At 40.0% G+C, this 13,722-nt stretch overlaps 2 protein-coding genes across 6 annotated transcripts in view; one reads left to right on the top strand and one right to left on the bottom strand.

The window, feature by feature from the left end:
- LOC139746580 (mini-chromosome maintenance complex-binding protein) overlaps positions 1 to 13,722 on the top strand; it is a 51,725-nt gene that overhangs the window by 21,090 nt on the left and 16,913 nt on the right. For 2 of the 5 annotated variants that reach the window (XM_071657971.1, XM_071657973.1), the window contains one exon: positions 13,634 to 13,719. Coding sequence is in view for 2 of the 5 variants with exons in the window: in XM_071657969.1 (XP_071514070.1) it covers positions 9,371 to 9,428; positions 13,631 to 13,719 (147 nt within the window). In the remaining 3 variants the exon portion in view is untranslated. Of the gene's footprint in view, positions 1 to 9,163; positions 9,429 to 13,630; positions 13,720 to 13,722 lie in introns of those variants that run through there. The other 3 variants (XM_071657970.1, XM_071657969.1, XM_071657972.1) reach the window with 3 other exon arrangements.
- On the bottom strand, positions 3,322 to 7,594 carry LOC139746403 (uncharacterized). Its single transcript, XM_071657615.1, has 5 exons — positions 7,287 to 7,594; positions 5,467 to 5,934; positions 4,738 to 5,055; positions 4,193 to 4,292; positions 3,322 to 3,846 (listed from the first exon to the last, which is right to left on the bottom strand). The coding sequence occupies exons 1-5, from the start codon at positions 7,519 to 7,521 to the stop codon at positions 3,741 to 3,743; spliced, it is 1,227 nt and encodes a 408-aa protein (XP_071513716.1). The 5' UTR covers positions 7,522 to 7,594; the 3' UTR covers positions 3,322 to 3,740.

Below are 13,722 nucleotides of genomic sequence, written 5' to 3'. Positions count from 1 at the left end.
TTCCTACATGGCATTCGATATTTTCAATGTCGTTTTTCATTTTGGTGTTCAGAAACACGTTCTATGCTTAAAGTATATTAGAAAAATTTTCGATGGTAAATAGAGTATAGATATTTTTGTAGAAAGGAAGACATTAGTATTATTATTATAATAATAATAATAATAATAATAATAATAATAATGATAATTATTATTATTAATATTATTATTATTATTATTATTATTATTATTATTATTATCATCATCATCAGTTATTGTTTTATTATTATCAGTGTTATTATTATTATTATTATTATGACTACTATTAACATTATTATCGCTGGTTATTGTGGCATCTTCACAAGAATTAGGATCGACTGGCTCTTGTTACGGTGTGTGAGGACTCATGCAATGACGAACGTGAGATCTCAGGAAGTAGGAGTTGATGGTAGCGAGACGAGTGTAGCAGCCAATGCCGAATTGTCAGATGAAATCTTGGTGACTTTTGAATATAGTGGAATGAACCTGTTTTGGCCGCCTCTTGATAGGTAGTGTAAATGGAACTAAGACAATTTTCCAATGCTTTCTTTTGAACTTTTCCTAGTACCTCCTGGTATGTGGTGGGTATAAGGAAAAAAACACTTTATAGAATCACAAGTGAGATTGGGAAGACTGTATAGATACCCTTGAATTCGGATGCAAGGAGTCCAAAATGTCTCGACGCTACAGATGATGTAGAGACGGTAGCTCGAGAATGTGATGATAGTAGTAGGTGGATGTGTATGTTGTGTGTGATGTGGTGGTAGAATGAACAGCCTGGTGGGAGAAGGCTGGAAGCAAGGCTGACGTGCATAACTACGGTCTTGGTTTGGTTGATGGTGACTGTGGTTAATGATGGTCCTTCTTTGGAAGCTGTTCAAAATGTTTTGGAGGGCGACGTAGTCGATTGAACTGCTTTAACGCTGACAACAATTATTCAGTCGTCGACGTACTTCCATCGAGCAGGTGCAACAGTCTATAAGAGTGAGGAAACACAAGGATGTTATCTATGTGGCTCATGGGACACCATGCACGAGGTAGTGGAAGGTAGAGTGGCCCCAAGGAAGCGTGCAGCCTGACAACTTTCTGTGCAAGATCACGTAATTAATTAAACATGGCATCCCATGCGGTGAATCAACGAACGTGACGGTTGAAGAGATCTTCAGTTGCCTAAGTAACGCTAAAGTCCATGAACACAACTAGATAGCGGCAAGGGGATATCATCATAGTACCAAACCACTGAAGACCTGTGGATTTTGCAGTGTGTGTAAGCACGTTTAACACGGAGTGAGGTGCTGGCTTTGGCTTGTGACTGGGTAAAACACTGAGCTTGTTGACATCGGTATTCGAGAGACGTAAGAAGTCTTCCCATTACTGGGCATTCTAACTGCATGTTTATATGCATATGCATGTCTGTTGACGTGTGTATATGATGCGTGTGTAGTCGTGTGTTTGTACAAGTTTCTACACTTGTTTACATTAATGGATTTAAGTGAAGTGATTATACGACCGTTTTCAGCACGCGCTTGAATTTTTGCTTCAGTATTCCTCTATATGCACGTTGAATTTATGTAGAGGAAGGTCTATGCGTCTTTTGACTTGCATCATTTGTACGCATTACGACTGCCTATTGTTCCGGCAGGTGAGGCTTCCTCTTCCCTGTAATGCTGTGTTGACCTTGACACCACAGGTGGCGCACCGCTCAGGGGGCCTGACGCTCCTCACATCCACCATCCGCCTCTGCGCACATACTGAATTGTTTTTCTTGGAAGTTCTCCTTTGAGTACGATGGGACCACTCTTGGAACAAGACGATACACCGACCCTTGGCCACGACGGAACGATATTTGAGCGCCAGTTTTTGACTCCGATATGGTGGCCTGACCTCAGACCAGACTATTAATGGTCAGATGAAAACCCGGGCGATCATATCCAACGGCTGTACCGACAAGTCTATATGGCTGATTATTAAATATTTTTAGTGTAAAAATGTCTAGAAATTTAGAATTCGGGGTTACTGGTATTTTTATCTGACCTGAGGAAGTTATATACAATGTCCAAGATAACCACGGGATTTATGGTAAGTCCTTATTAGCTTTGCTCTTCGTTTTGTACAGTAGCAGTAGTAGGGTCAAGCAGCTGGTCCCGTAGCTATACTGAATGCAGAAGTTACAACTTCCGTTACCAGGTTCTTCTACGTACACCTCCCATGAATCTTAGATATTTCCTAGTAATGTCTTGGATGTTAAAATGTCCATCAGTGGACGACCGCCCATTTAGCTACTTCCGTGTTTGTATGTGGTTTGTCCACATATTCTTTTATCACCTCGCTTATCATCTCAGAAGCCCCTTTGTTATATATATATATATATATATATATATATATATATATATATATATATATATATATATATATATATATATATATATAGAAAGAAAGAAAGAAAAAGAAAAGAAAAAGATATATATATATATATATATATATATATATATATATATATATATATATATATATATATATATATATATATATTATACTATTTGCCATTTCCCGCATTAGCGAGGTAGCGCTAGGAACAGAGGACTGAGCCTTTGAGGAAATATCCTCACTTGGCCCCCTTCTCTGCTCCCCTTTTGGAAAAAAAAAAAAGAGAGGGAAGGATTTCCAGCCCCCGATCCCTCCCCTTTTAGTCGCCTTCTACGACTCGCAGGAAAAACGTGGGAAGAATTCTTTCTCCCCTATCCCCAGGGAGATATATATATATATATATATATATATATATATATATATATATATATATATATATATATATATATCAAAGTAATCCTCCTATCACTCTAATTTATTTTCCTTTCACTTACATGGCTCCAATCAGTTAGCATATCGTACCAAGGCAGGAAAAGTAGTCTCACACACGACCGTCGTTGGCATCACTACCCCAGGACGCGCAGTAAAAATAGATAAAAATCTGATGCATTCTTGCGTCTTACCTTGTGTAGAGGCATGAATGACTATCTGTTCAACCCACTCAACCATACTGTCTCGATAATAAACATAAGCGTACCTTTGCACTGAAAGAAAATGTCTGTTATCTAAACCTCAAAAGCCATCATACATTCGAAAAAAGAAAATACATGTAGCCATACAAGACGCTGTAGGCGTGTATCTCTACGAAGCAAAGTGAATAATAGTATAAAGTTACAGAGATGTACTTCTTGCTTGGGAAAATGTCGTTTCTCATCATCTCTGTCGACTACTGAACATGTGCATAGTGAGCAGGTACAGCAAACCCAGGAACGAGAGTATCGCCCAATTTCAGGACATTTATTGAACGTAATTACAGTTAGAAAGTCATGATCATAGTTTCCCTTTTGGCAGATTCTGAAACAAAAGATTAAACTTATTTCCTAATCAAAATTTTCAACTCTATACGTGTAACACTTAGTAAAGTGTAATTATAAAAGTAATGTAACTAAGTGCTTCCAGTACGCAGTAAGAAATATGAAGCATTATATTGCACAAGACTTGAGGGAAAATAAAATTATCGTCTGTGATTTGAGTGACTCGACGACTGATCATGCTGAAGACCTGAACTTTCCTAGCCCATCTGATACGTTGCTCTGAATGCTCGCTGCATCTTGTTCGCAGCAGGGGACTTTGCGGCTAACGAAATCTTGTTTGCGTATATACAAGGTCTTCGTTCGTGTCATGGCTCTGGTGGTCTAAAGCGGTGCATACTTGTGGAAGATGAGTCTGGTTATCCTGGCGGCGGCTTGGTGAAGCTGCAGCAGGTTCTGGTAGTGAAGCAATTCCTCCCTGTACAGCTCGCTACTCGTACAAGAAAACATCAACAATAAGTATTCTCTAGCTCTCGCGAAGTTGTAGTTAACTATTTCTTCTCTCTCTCTCTCTCTCTCACACACACACACACACACACACACACACAACATTAAGAGGATCAGGAAAGTCCAACACCAGCTCGTATTCAATGAGGCAGGGAAACTATAACTTCAGCAAGCCTTGGTGGAAGTATTTAGAGGGAGGAGATACCATAAGGGCTCCTTCAAGTAACACTTCTTAATATTAACAATGAAGTGTGTAAAGATGAGGGTGACTGTGTGGGTCTATGATGGTGAGAGGAGAGTCTGGTGTATGGCTGAGGGTGTTGACTGACCTGGGTGTAGGGTAAGGACGGTGGATAGCGTTGGATGGATCCGTCACGTGCCTCAAGGTCGTGTGCATTCCCTCTGGTGGTGCTTCCTGCTTCACTCTACCTGAGGACCAATCACCGAGTAATATCAATATACGAAGCATGCTTCTTGGTGAGTAAATCCTGCTCATTGAGAAAAGAGGAGGGAGTATTTGTTTCATATCTGCTTTTTTTCTTTTTTGAACTATGATCCCTTTTACATGGAGTGTCTATGGCAACGATAGTTGACAAGAGATCTGACCATCCATGACGAGGTAATCTGTAGCAGGACAGAGTATCCTAAGTTCCTAATGTGTACAGACAGAGATAAGATGATAAGATAGAAAGCTTCTCCCCACTCGCTAGAACAGCCAGCAGGAAAACAGCAAACGAGGAGCGCCAAGTAGTATAGATACTGATCGAAATTTTACAGGGAAGTATAGATGGGAAAACATTCTGATCTAAAAAATGATAGTTTCTGGGAAATAATTGCAGATGTGACTTAGTGCCCAACACGTAATCATCCTCACCATTACTTATGACGGTGTCGCCTTTTGAGGGAGCGACACAAGGCAACTCAGGACTGGGAGAGCCAGTGGCGCCCTCCAGATAGCCAGAGTCCTCATGGTCCCTCTCCCTCCTGCTAGGGTGCTCCTCGTCCTTCTCCCTCCTGCTAGGGTCCTCCTCGTCCCTCTCCCTCCTGCTAGGGTCTTCCTCGTCCCTCTCCCTCCTGCTAGGGTCCTCCTCGTCCCTCTCACTCCTGCTGGAATTTTCCATCCCCTGGAGCGCTAGGTGTTGTTCATCTGCTGCCCTCGATGCCACGCCCTCCGTCACTCGTCCATCATGGCCTGTAAGACCCAGCTCCTCATCACGACGTCAACAGTAAGATTAAACTACACTTGCTGGGCTTCAGGCAGAACTATCCCATTCGTGTCCTGTTCACACTGACATGCATGTTTGAAGCTTCCCATATTTCCTTTCACAAGTTCAAAATACATCATACTGTCCTTACATTTCCTCTTCCATTGACACATATTCCTGTACCCGTCCCTTAATGCACTTTTTAACCCTCACCTGCTCCTTTGTATTACCAGTTATTTCTCAGCTGTTTCACCAACTTTATTTTCAGTCTTGACTTACATCTCACTAGCATCCATATATGCAGTCTGCATTATCCTTCCAAGATTCCTTCCCTAATTTAGCTCACAGACAAAATCTAAAGTTATACTGTTTATGAACAGTTATGAAATAGCACCTACTGCACGTGGGGTGGGGAAGGAAGTCCAGCTTTACCCCTAGGTAAGGTGCGTCGTCAGGTGGTGGGAAGGGGCGAGCCTCGGGCCCTACACAAGGTACAACATTATCCTCCTCAGAATCCCACCGCACCTCCGAGTATATAACGAGGTTATTCCGGCAGTCCTGAACCTGATAAATTCCGTGGCCAGTTTCCGATTCGTGATGAGGGTCGACTATGTCCAGATCGCTCGGCATGCCATGAATCCCCGACAGTGACTGGTGCTGGGAGTGAATCGTGTCTTCCTGGTCAGTGGACGTCTCACGAACTCTGGAGGCAGAGTGGTAATGAGGGACTCCCATGTCCACTGGGTCGTGGGACACTGCGTGAAGGACTGACAGTACCTGACGCTGAGGGTCATCTATGTGGTGTACGTCGACCAGAGGGTTGGGCATGGCAGACATGACCTCCTCCCTCCAACACTGTCCAACACCTGTTGGAGAAATTCTTTGATAATCCACTGACCAAATGAATACGTATGTAAGAAGACAAGACAAATACTGTACCCAACTCATGGCACTTGGGTTACAATGACCACCATTAGTATGACATCTGTAACGTTAGATTCTTTATTACACTTCCATGCATACAGGTAACAGCGTTGATGTTCAAAAATCATTTATAAGAGAACTGACACGCGGTGAAATGAAATTAGCTAACAAATAATTACCTCCTGCAATGAAAGACATAAAAAGGTAGAGTTCCAAAATTAAGCAATTTAAGGAAAGAAAGAGACGTCATAACGGCCAACCCTTGAGTTGATAAAGGCCATACTGCTAGTAATCATGTGACGCAGTGGCTTGAGTATTACGTGGTATATCTAATTGTGGGGTTCACACGCTACATTTCTCAAGAGCAAAAACCAAAGAAATGTGAATGGAACAGGGAAAGAGGGCGAACACTGCAGCATAAGGCAGGTGGGTCTATTTTGAGGGTAGACTGGTAGAGCTGATAAGTATGATTGCTTTAGATTCGACTCTGTCAAGCAGCTTCGAGACATAAACGTTTGTGCCGTGTTGGATTTCCAAGGCTGATTGGACGTGGCTGATATAAAAGTAGGCTTAATGTGTTGAATGATGGAATTATAAAATCATTAGAGAGATAACCAAATTAGTAATTGGAAGAGAAATGGGAAGAACTTGGGTTTTAGAGGCGTTAAACTTAGTTTCTCCCGCGAGGAAATCCTGTACAGATCTTAATTCATGAAGGCAGTTGTGACGAGACGTAGACCGAGCAAGAGATGAAACGGGTTCGACTGGAGGAATACAGAGTTGGGCCGTTAGTGCATGAACACATTTTATGTGCTGAAGAATGGAAAACATTGAAAAGAAGAGAGTAAAAGACAGGCCAGAACCCTGAGGGACACCGCTGGTGAGGGGAGGTTGATCCATCAACAAATACGGAGACGGACTGGACGTAGAGGTAGCTAAATATATGACAACGGGTAGGGGAGGAAAGTCAAAAGGAAGCGTGGAGATCAGATCCCAGTGCCACATATTTTTTCAAGCTTTCGTGACACAGAGGGGTAAAACAGGTCCACAAGAGAGGATGACCAGACAGCATCACAGGAAAGGATACTGCCGATAGATCCAGATTTTCAAGAGACGAGAAGATTAGACTGTGAGATCCAAGATGCTTAAGGATAGAATGATGACATAAGGGTTAGAACTGCAGTGAATATCATGATTCTTGCTAATATAATACTTATTCATCACACCACATCCATAAACCTACACTCAGGGCTTAAGCACGGAACGAGTCCTAGCATAAGATGAAAGGACTGACCTGATACAGTCTGGTATGTGGACGGAGGTTGTTGACAGTGACCGTGACTACAGAATATGCGTCTGCAACAGCAACAGTGGTTCGTACCTCTAATCTCCACTACAGCGGTACATGGCAATGATCCCATGTATGATGACCTGCAATGAGTACCACCGCTACTACCAGTTGACCACATGGCCGTCGAGGCCGATGTACCTGGTAATCCCAACCTGTCATGTTCAGGATTACGATTCATAATACTGTGCAGAGTTAAGGAAAGACAACAATGCCTGGTGGCTGTGTGGTAAAGTCAGGTCTTGGCGCGGCCACTCTTCCCAGGGTACTTTGCCAGTTGAATCTTGCAACACCTAACCTCTTACTCAGGTAGGATCATCGTTGTCACGCCACCTCTCCGTCGCTTGATGACCTGAGGAATGAACATTGTTCTACACTTTCATTATTATAAAAAGAATTGGAATCTAAACGTCCTTCTCAATTGTTCACTGCCATGGACCAATACAGTATGTTCTTACATAGAAAGAACCAAAATCTGTATCGGCTATCTTATTTCTTAATATGCTAACATACAGTAACTGTATTTTGGGAGGACGTAATGTGATGCATCTTGCTGAAAATTTTCCCCAAAATCCTGTTTAAAGGGCGTTCATGCACTACATTGAGTTTCTGACAGTGCTCAGCACTCTAATATTACGTTTTAGTCATCATGATATTCTTTTATTTTGTATCAAGTTCAAATGTATTTTTTAGAATGCTTTTAGTATTCTTTGCCTTGAACATTCGAAATAAGTACATATGATTATACTTTAAGTGCTATCCTCGATAATATTCGAATCAATATTTTACGCAATAATAATATTAATCAGTCGATCAACCCTGTTAAGGTTGAATGTTTTAAGGAATTGTCCAACTTGCACCAACATTTGGGGTTCAATAATTCTTTCTGTTCGCTCTTACTATAACTCTGTGAATGCGGGCATAGAATTATTGCCAGGGTTTGCACCGTAAGTTATTTTGAATACCTGATTTAGTTTGTAGCCTTTGGTAGCAGTCATTACATAATCCAGGTGCTGCTATGGCAGTTCTGTTTTATCCAAAGTGATACTTGTAGCTCAGCAGTGCAATAAAAAAATATTTGAGAAGTGCAATGTGAGGAAACGGTCAAGTTTGTAAACAATGCTAATTTCATGGATGTTCACAAGTTCTATACTAAATACAAAGTAATAACTCGCGCTGTATCTCTTATAGTAATAGAAACCGAAACTGTGAGATCTGAATGAACAATCAAAGTTTATATCTAGACTAACACTTACACTATGTACCCTTGATTCAGTTTGAAGAATGTAAAGGACACCACGACCGGTCTGGTGGGGATGATTTTTAGACTCTCAACTTCAGGAAAGGTAACATGGATTAGCACTCACATCTCTTGCTGAAATGCGTTGTGATATGAAGTAATCCTTCACTGAGAGTTTTTTCTTTGTAACGAACGTACCTTCAGTACAATGGAATCATAGAAAATTTTCACAGGCCATGTATATCACAGTAATAAAGCTTAATTTTAGGCGCCAATGCAGCGATTGCAATAATATATAATATATATATATATATATATATATATATATATATATATATATATATATATATATAATATATATATACATATATATATATATATATATATATATATATATATATATATATATATATATATATATATATATATCCCATTTTAGAAAGTTAAAAAAATACAAGGAGGGGAGGAATTAATTTTCAAGGTACTAATAATATACCTATTAAAGAAAATTTAGTATTTATATAAATTTCGATATACAACGAATCGCAAAACTGCTGATCCAAGGCATTTTCCCGCGCAAATCGTATTTGTAAACAGAGCGAACTCGTTTCCTTGTGGACCAAACTCTGCGGCAGCAGAGTCGAGGACTATCGGTGCACTACTGTGAAAACCTAAGAAGCGAGACTGAGGACTGGTGGAATAGAGACCTGAAGACTCGTAGAGCAGAGCAGTGTGACAACTCTAGTGGAGTGAGAATTTGTAGAGTAGGGTTTTTTAATAGCCTTCCAACATGCCTGGGGTTGAGGATTGGACACTCTCTCCACACAAAGTCGTGAACAGGATTTTTGGTGAGGAGGGGTATTATTTTCTTACCAGTTTGCTTACAAGCACCGTATTACTGTCAGTGAGACGGTTGGCAGAAGACTGTTAAGGTAACAACCCTACGGTGCCTCATACCCCCCCCCCCCCCCAGTGTCATTCATACGTATCCGATCTTGTTTGGAATCATTTTACCTTGGTTTCAGTAAGTCTCTGCATGCATTTTCCATTCAACATGTCGCTGGTTGAAGAAGACCCATCTGATATTTAGTGTGCATTTTTGTTTAAACCTATGTAGTTGTGGCTTTTTTTTTAGCGTTATGAAGAAAAAAATGCCTTGGGTCTAGACTCTCAAGTCCATGTGTGGTCGTGAATACCTCAATCAGGTCTTTCCTAGTCAATGCATCTCCAGTGCTATTGAATTGTTTTTCAACCTCTGTATAAATCATATAAAAGAATCTTGCAGTATTGTCATTTTCTCTAGTAAATTACTCATACTGTGTATATTATACTGATTGTATGGGCACCAGGCCCATACACAGTATTTCGATGGTCAATGTATTTGAGACATGGAGGTAGATGAGTTTGAAAAGTATCTTAAATTAGATATTATTGATTCACAGATTATAAAACCAAGTTCCTGTTTGCTGTCAACTGTGGTGTTAATTCTTTGCCCAGTTTGAACACTTTTCTGATGTATGTCTTGTTTGCAGATTAGATGTAATAGCATATTAGGAAAACTGGGTTTATTAATGCAAAGTAGGTAATGCACCTCTAAAAATAATCAACAAACCCTATAAAAACATTGCTTAACCTCCCTAGCATTTAAGATTTATTTGAATTTTTAGTACAGTATTCTAGTAGAAATGTGCCATTCAGACAAGGGGAAATTCATTTGAACATAGTGCCAGATCTCAATAAACAGACACTTTTGAGCTGTCATGTAATCCCAGCTGGAAATGAATATGATTTTGTATATTTCAGTTGTCTTTTTGACTACTAGATGAGCTGCTATACATTTATGAGTACCATATTTACTATTACATTAATTGATTCCACATTTTCCATGATATACGTAATGTATATCACTTTATTTGATAGGTAGTGCCAGCAAGTACTCTCAGTTAATAAATGTCGAAACTTATTGCTGGTATGTCAGTGTACCCAAAGCCACTGACTTACCCTCATTGCCAAAACCCACCCCTTTCTTTAAAGAAGCTTACCATAGATTGTTAAACTTTAAAGTAAACTCAAGTTCTTTAAAAGTGTCCTACTTGATAAAACGTGATATTCCTTATTATGTATCATGTGATTTGATATCACATCAGACAAAAAGTACTCGTATGCTTAAACTTACTGATTGCGTTTCTGCTTTTAGATATGTTGGCGTCAGTCCCATAAAGTCTAATTCAAATGATCCAGTGAAAAAAAAAAAAAAGCATTTTTTAGACAAGGCTCAGATATTTCTAAACTGATAGGGTAAATAGTCATTATTGCACTCATTTTCTTGTACGTCATTTAAAGACTTCGAAAGGGTGATTGCTATTTTTTAATTTTTTTTAGTATGAGTAGGAAGAGAGGAAAGTGATTCGTTCCCAGTGAATGTCAGTTTGTGGCAGGGGTGCATGATGTCTCCTTGATTGTTCAATTTGTTTATGGATGGGGTTGTTAGGGAGGTGAATGCAAGAGTTTGGAGAGTGGGGGAAGTATGCAGTCAGTTGTGGATGAGAGAGCTTCGGAAGTGAGTCAGTTGTTGTTCGCTGATGATACAGCACTGGTGGCTGATTCGGGTGAGAAACTGCAGAAGCTGGTGACTGAGTTTGGTAAAGTGTGTGAAAGAAGAAAGCTGAGAGTGGTGACTGAGTTTGGTAAAGTGTGTGAAAGAAGAAAGCTGAGAGTAAATGTGAATAAGAGCAAGGTTATTAGGTACAGTAGGGTTGAGGGACAAGTCAATTGGGAGGTAAGTTTGAATGGAGAAAAACTGGAGGAAGTGAAGTGTTTTAGATACCTGGGAATGGATTTGGCAGGGGATGGAACCATGGAAGCTGAAGTGAGTCATAGGGTGGGGGAGGGGGCGAAAGTTCTGGGAGCATTGAAGAATGTGTGGAAGGCGAGAACATTATCTTGGAAAGCAAAAATGGGTGTGTTTGAAGGAATAGTGGTTCTGACAATGTTATATAGTTGCGAGGCTTGGGCTATAGATAGAGTTGTGTGGAAGAGGGTGGATGTGCTGGAAATGAGATGTTTGAGGACAATATGTGGTGTGAGGTGGTTTGACCGAGTAATGAAAGGGTAAGAGAGATGTGTGGTATGAAAAAGAGTGGTTGAGAGAGCAGAAGAGGGTGTTTTGAAATGGTTTGGTCACATGGAGAGAATGAGTGAGGAAAGATTGACCAAGAGAATATATGTGTCAGAGGTGGAGGGAATGAGGAGAAGTGGGAGACCAAATTGGAGGTGGAAAGATGGAGTGAAAAAGACTTTGAGTGATCGGGGCCTGAACATGCAGGAGGGTAAAAGGCCCGCGAGTAATAGAGTGAATTGGAACGATGTCGTATACCCGGGTCGACATGCTGTCAATGGATTGAACCAGGGCATGTGAAGCGCCTGGAGTAAACCATGGAAAGTTCTGTGGGGTCTGGATGTGGAAAGGGAGCTGTGGTTTCGGTGCATTATACATGACAGCTAGAGACTGCGTGTGAATGAATGTGGCCTTTGTTGTCTTTTCCCAGCGCTGCCTCGCACACATGAGGGGGAAGGGGGTTGTTATTTCATATGCGGCGGGGTGGTGACGGGAATGAATAAGGGCAGACAGTATGAATTATGTACGAGTGTATATATGTATATGTCTATGTGTGTATATATATGTATACGTTGAGATGTATTGGTATGTATATATACATACACGTCCGCACACACACACACACACACACATATATATATATATATATATATATATATATATATATATATATATCTTTTTCTTTTAAACTATTTGCCATTTCCCGCGTTAGCGAGGTAGCGTTAAGAACAGAGGACTGGGCCTTTTTTGGAATATCCTCACCTGGCCCCCTCTGTTCCTTCTTTTGGGAAAAAAAAAATGAGAGGGGAGGATTTCCAGCCCCCCGCTCCCTCCCCTTTTAGTCGCCTTCTACAACACGCAGGGAATACGTGGGAAGTATTATTAATCCCCTATCCCCAGGGATATATATATATATATATATATATATATATATATATATATATATATATATATATATATATTTTTTTTTATTATACTTTGTCGCTGTCTCCCGCGTTTGCGAGGTATATATATGACATGCATGGAAACTATATAGGTATTATCAGTGGAGCCTAAAGCAGTAAGAGAAACAGTGTAATACATTTCCAACAGCCATTAAATCAGTAGATTGTTCTTTGAAGAAATTGTAAAATGTCTTGGACAAGTTCCTACAAAGTGTGCCAGATCAACGAGGATGTGGTTGATCCATTAGCTTTCTGGCTGCATCTTACAGTGGCCTTATCGAACAAACGAACAGCACAGCAGGTTGGCTAGAGAATGGAACTTAGTTTAGATGTGTTTTATCCTGCCTTTTCTTAACTTGAAAGCCATTCTCACTCTTATTATGTTGATTATTGTATACTTCTACTTTGGTGCAGTCCTCCATCTTGCAGTTTAGTGGTATTTTGAAATGTAAAACAAAAAGCAAAAATTTTTTGTGAATATTCTATGAAATATGGCAGCTTACCATTAGTAAGTAATTACTGTGTAGTTCCCCTGTGTGAGTGTGTACAGTACAGTATTGTTCTTCCCAGAAGAAAATTACAAACCTACTAAAAAAAATATCAAATGGTGGGAGCTAACAAAGCAGTTTTCTTCCCTTTGTTGAGAATATGTACCACCATTATGTAGCATTTCATATTGACTGTTGTTATATTCTGTTGTATCGTAATTCCAAAGTACCTTTTTGTTTCACTCATTTTCTTATGAATATTTGTGAAATAGGTTTTTTGTTGTGTATTTTACTGTTTTAAGATTGTAGAAGTAAAATACATGTGATGAACATTGAAATAAGTGGTGAGTGTAGTGGTTAATATTATGTAACACTTGTGAATGTAAGTTTGTAGATTCCCAAATGTGAGATCAGTATTTAGCCCAGTTGAGGATTTGATAGAAGTGAGTGTTCATCATATTTTGTTAATTCTAAGTGTCTAATGATTATACCTTTACAAGCAGAGGATTGTGGATCATCAGGGCAGTGGAGACAGAGGGCAAGAGAATTTTTTGAAGAGGAGTTAAAGCAGCCATCCATCCTGGAAGAGGTA

This window comes from Panulirus ornatus, chromosome 65 (assembly GCF_036320965.1).
Source record: "Panulirus ornatus isolate Po-2019 chromosome 65, ASM3632096v1, whole genome shotgun sequence".
NCBI classification, from domain to species: Eukaryota; Metazoa; Arthropoda; class Malacostraca; order Decapoda; family Palinuridae; genus Panulirus; species Panulirus ornatus.
The sequence above is the reverse complement of the archived record's forward strand: the minus strand, read 5'-3'. Positions and strand labels throughout refer to the sequence as shown.

What these genes read in the sequence shown, in the direction of transcription:
- LOC139746403 (XM_071657615.1), bottom strand. Translation starts at nt 7,521, where the DNA reads ATGAATCGTAATCCTGAACATGACAGGTTGGGATTACCAGGTACATCG. An exon ending in CGACACCGTCATAAGTAATG is followed by an intron (nt 4,293 to 4,737) that starts GTGAGGATGATT and finishes ATTGGTCCTCAG; the next exon opens with GTAGAGTGAAGCAGGAAGCA. An exon ending in CGTCCTTACCCTACACCCAG is followed by an intron (nt 3,847 to 4,192) that starts GTCAGTCAACAC and finishes TTGTACGAGTAG; the next exon opens with CGAGCTGTACAGGGAGGAAT.